At 56.7% G+C, this 4863-nt stretch overlaps 1 protein-coding gene across 1 annotated transcript in view; it reads right to left on the bottom strand.

Annotated features, from left to right (window-relative positions):
- LEMD2 (LEM domain nuclear envelope protein 2) overlaps nt 1-4863 on the bottom strand; it is an 18174-nt gene that overhangs the window by 2719 nt on the left and 10592 nt on the right. The window contains exons 5-8 of the mRNA XM_007460846.1: nt 4466-4545; nt 2672-2817; nt 1572-1673; nt 1393-1495 (exon numbers count right to left, since the gene is read on the bottom strand). Of these exons, the coding sequence (XP_007460908.1) occupies nt 1393-1495; nt 1572-1673; nt 2672-2817; nt 4466-4545 (431 nt within the window). The remainder of the gene's footprint in view (nt 1-1392; nt 1496-1571; nt 1674-2671; nt 2818-4465; nt 4546-4863) is intronic.

Below are 4863 nucleotides of genomic sequence, written 5' to 3' on the forward strand. Positions count from 1 at the left end.
TTGCGGAGCACAGGCTCCGGACGCGCAGGCTCAGCGGCCATGGCTCACAGGGACCAGCCGCTCTGCGGCATGTGGGATCTTCCCGGACCAGGGCACGAACCCGGGTCCCCTGCATCGGCAGGCGGACTCTCAACCACTGTGCCACCAGGGAAGCCCCATTTTCACGTTTAAAAGGGGCCCTTAAATGCTCTACTCTTCCAGCTCCTCTTGGGTTGACAGAACGGGGTGACCTCGACCACAGAGCCTGGCACTGGGAACACAGAAGTGGCACCAGCCCTGGGTCTCTGAGCAGGTTCTTAACCTCCCTGTGCCTCAGTGTCCTCATCTGTAAAGTGGTGTCCTCAATGTACTCCCTCCAAAGGCCATGCTGAGGGTAGAGTGAGTGAGCTGCACCTGTGCAGGGCTCAGAGCAGTGCCCAGCTCACAGCGAGCACCCAGCAAGGGTGAGTGCTTAGCACCATCCTGAGAGGATGGCATCTGGCCAGAGACTGCGGCCAAGTCTGAGGTGACAGCGCAGTGGGCCTTGCTGGCTGCCTCCTGGGACTCTGTCCCCCAACTCCACCCTACTCCTGGTTTTGTCAGGGATCTACCCAGTATCCGCAGCCCATTTGGAAGGTGGTCCTGGAGTCGTGCATGACAATGGCCTGCCACCCCATCCCATGAGCCGTGCACCCTGGAAGCTGACCCCATTCACTGCTGAGAAACCATGTTTCCAACTACGTGAGTGTGCCTTCGTGCACGGGAACTAGACCATGATACCTTAGGTAAGATGTGTTTCTGACTGTACACCATGGTTAAAAATGTTTGAAAAACAATCTCTTCCTCCTTGCCAGTGACTGATTCAAGAATAGACAAGTAACCAATTCTGGCCAGTGGAGCCTCAAAGAGGCGTGTCCCCGGTGGCTTCTGGGAATGTTTTCCCTTGCTCATGAGAGCAACAGGTAGCCCATCTCTCCCCGGCTGGTTGTTGCAAGGCAGGTGTTGCTCCAGCTAGCTGCTGGCCACCATCCTGTGACCACCAGGAACTCCAGCCGGCCAACAACATCCACACAGGGCAGGACCATGAGAATCACAGAGCAATGGAATCAGAGCCCTTACTGTTGTGTGCCTGGACTTCCATTCATGGAAACCCATCAGGTCCTTCCCTGCAAAGCCCCGCGGGGAGGGGAGGGGTCGGGTCCTAGGGCTTGCTCCCCAAAGCACCATCTCTGCAGAGGAGCGGGACCATGCTTCTGTACCTCTTGTCTGCACTCTGCCTTAATAAGCTGACGGCGAGGGATGTGGATGGCGCCCCACCTCCCGCGATCCTGGGGCTGAACTGCCCCCCCGCCCCACATGACTGACTCGAGGCTCTGGGCCTCCTTCCGCGGCACTGTCTGACCCGGGTCTCACCGGCTCTGTGGCGGGATCAGGGTGTCACGCACGTGTAGGATGCCCACGTATGGGTAGCGCTCCATGTCCTGCTCCCAGTCCACGTAGTGGTCCTGGACCACATCTGCAGGACAGAGGGCACCATTCAGGGTGAGGACCGCCCGGCGGGAGCCAGCAGCCCTCGCGGGGGCCACACGCACCTATAACCTTCTTCACCATCTCATACATGGCCTGCTCTTCCTCTTCCAACTTCCGCCACCGGTATTTCAGGAGGATCAGGAGCCCCCACAGAAAGGCCAAGCCTGGGAGGGAACAGAGCACTGTTAATCGTGCATATCACCTTCCCCGGCCAGGCGCCCACTGGCTGTCTCACTAGGGCAGGTCACTGCGCTGGAGGCTGAGGGGGTTCTGAGTACCTACTGTGTGTCAGACCCAGGGCTAGCAAGCAGGAAACGAAGGACTGGGAAACGCAGAGGGAGGACAGGCTATTAAGTGATCATCTTCCTCCCGCCGGCTGTCACCACAGAGGCCTCCCCAGCCGTCTGGATCTCGGCTCCTCCCAACCTCATTCTGGGCTTTCATCTCCTCCCTTGTGAACCAGAACACGGCGTTTCATACATATATACATGCCGGGCCCTTTGTATTCCAGATGCTGCTGCCGATAATGATGTCTGTGCCTGCCGGTGTGGGGGAGGGAGCCGTGTGCACGCCCAGACGGCCTGTGATTCATAACCCAGCTCTCTCTGCAGAGCTGGTGGTTTCTGTGTCGCGGCCTTTGGCCTTCAGAGACACCCCGAGGCCTCTGCTCAAAGGCAGCCCCTCATGTCGGGAGACTCTGCTTTGCCGCTCAGCACCCTGGGCCCTGCCTGCTTTCACTGGGCGTCTGTAGCTCCTGAGGAGGTGCTTACATTGTTCAGGGAGTAAAATTAGGTCAAGCTCCTGCTGGGTCTCCCCCTCGGAGCGGCCTGCGGTCTGGGGTGCCGGAAAGGACAATGCCCACTTCCAGCCCAAGCCAGCACCCTCTCGGGGATGCTGATGGCCCCCGGCCCCAAATCCAGGATGTCTTCTAGTTATCTTCCTGCTCCAGCCACCCAGTCTCCAAAGGGAAAGACGACCCGGGGCAGAGGCTGACTTGTTCATCTCCTCAGTTTCGTTAGACAGACCTCAGGTTCACTAGACAGAAACGAACTCCGAGCGACTGCATCACCCATGCCCAGAAGTGTTGCTGAGCTGGGCTTCCGGGAGGCGCGGTGGGAGGGGCAGGGTGACTTGGTGACACGGTGACGGTGACGGGACTTACACCAGAAGAAGATGAGCACATTGGTGACTGCCGTGAGCAGGGCGCGGCTCAGGCGGCAGCCGACACCCATGCGGGGGCGGGCGGACTCCAGGCAGACCACCTTGTCCACCGTGGTCACCAGCTCAGACGGGTCTTCCCCTTTCAACCTGCAACAGGACACAGGACACGTTCAACAGCTCTGATGAGCCGCTGTATAAGCCTCACTATCAGCAGAAGGAGGAGGAAGGCGGGGCTTTCAGGTCTCCACTTGCTTATAAAAAGGACTCGCTATCCTGGTTGCCCTCTTTCCAGAAATTTCCCACGTTGGCTACTTAGAAAGAATAAAACTTTAAAGACGGCAGCAGGCTTGAACCCCTGCCACTGAAGTGACGCCTCCCTCTGCTGGGCGGAAGATTAAAGTGTAAATTGGATGCCCCCCTCCCAGCACAGAGAAATGGAAATGTTTACGGAATCACCGGCTTTGTGCAGCCCGGCAAGAATGGAAACAGAGTCTGGGAGGGGGTGCCTTTCCTCGGTGATGAGGAGGCACATAAGCTGTTTACATGCAGAGACCATGGGGTGCCGCGAGACTCAGGAGCACGAACACCGCCAGGCTCCTGGAGGCCAGACCCCAGCCCCAGCGAGGGGGCATCAGGACGCACGGGGACGCTGCCGACACTCCACCTTCTGCCAGTGAGGCAACAAGCTCCCGGTCTGGATTGCACAGCCGAATGGCTGGTGCCCGAACTGTCCGGATTTCTCATGACCCACTTTTTGCTTTAATTGAAGTATAGTTGATTTACAACGTTGTGTTAATTTCTGCTGTGCAGCAAAGTCTCACGACCCACTTCTAACACTGGTCGTGGGAGCCAGGCTCAGCTCCCCACAGGCTACCCTCCTCAATGTGAAAAGGCAGTGTCATCATTCCTCTGCATTAGCAGCTTCAGTGCGCGCTGCCAAGGATAAAATCCATGTTTTCTGCCTTTCCAACACACAGGAAAATCGCTCAGCCACTCAGGGAAGTTTCATTTTTTTTTTAAGCCAACGAATTTTAATCGTGCCATGCATCCAGTTATCAAGTTTTAGGCTGAGCTGCCCGAGGGGCTTCTGCTGGATGCACTGCTGATGGAATCAGTAATTTGGGTAGATTAGAGAGGAAGAGAACAAAACCCTAGAGTGTGCTTTAATATCAGCAGCTGTAACCTGAACAGAGACCCCGACAAACCCTGAAGGGTGGGAGGGGGCGATGAAGCGAGTGTCTCTCCAGCAGGGGACTCCGGTATCAGGCAGTGGCTGGTGCCTGCCCACCCCTGGGCTGAGCAGCCAGCTAGGGCCTTTCAGGAGGGTGAAGGGCACGCTGTCTCTGCTAACCGTGCTCACCGGAGACAGAAACAGGTGGAACTGCCCAGCTGGAATAAAACCCAGTCTTTCCCTTTGCAATTTCCATACTGAGTGAAACCAACATACAGAATCATTTCATCTACAAATGAAAACTAGCACCAAGGAAAGGAAGTGCAAAACAATGCCATCTCCAGCAAACTGTGCGGGGCCCGTGAAGGAAAGGGGCACAGACTGAGTTACCTGAAACAGGTTTAGCTGGACTGCCAGGCGATCACCCTGACGCCTGGATTTTTGTGTCTCATTTTGAAACTGCTCCTTACACTGCATTTCTAATGCCTCTCCTTCTGCTGCCCAGCTTCAGGCCTGGCCCAAGACGACTTGGCTGGGAGACCTGCCCTCTACCTCCTGGCCTGAGACACCTTGATGGGTGATGACAGGGCCTCAGGTGCTTCCGGACGCCCCGCCCACACTCACCAGATGCCCACGTCCTTGTTACTGCTCAGTATCCAGGTCAGTGCGGCTTCAAACTTGGCGGAGGAGCTGCTGGTCACATTCTGTGGGAGGGGGCGGGAGATTAGTCCTCCATCTGGGCGGAGCAGTTGGAGCGATATTATTCTGCTGCTAGATTAAGGAAGGCCTCTCCATGTCCTCCGCCTGCCCCAAAGCCCTGTTCTGCTAAATGCCCAGCAAACTGGCAGGAAGGAAGTCTGTAGCTGATGATACCAGGAGAGAGGCTATAACCAGAGGAGGTGATGCGGAAGCACACGCAGGAAAACAATGCAGGTGTGAGACAGCAGAAGCATGTAATTTTCTCAAGGACTGAAGCACCAGGCCAGAGAGCTGGCAGCTCATCTGCAGTGAGGTGAAAGAGT

This window comes from Lipotes vexillifer, unplaced genomic scaffold (genome assembly GCF_000442215.2).
Source record: "Lipotes vexillifer unplaced genomic scaffold, Lipotes_vexillifer_v1.1 scaffold921, whole genome shotgun sequence".
Lineage (NCBI taxonomy): Eukaryota > Metazoa > Chordata > Mammalia > Artiodactyla > Lipotidae > Lipotes > Lipotes vexillifer.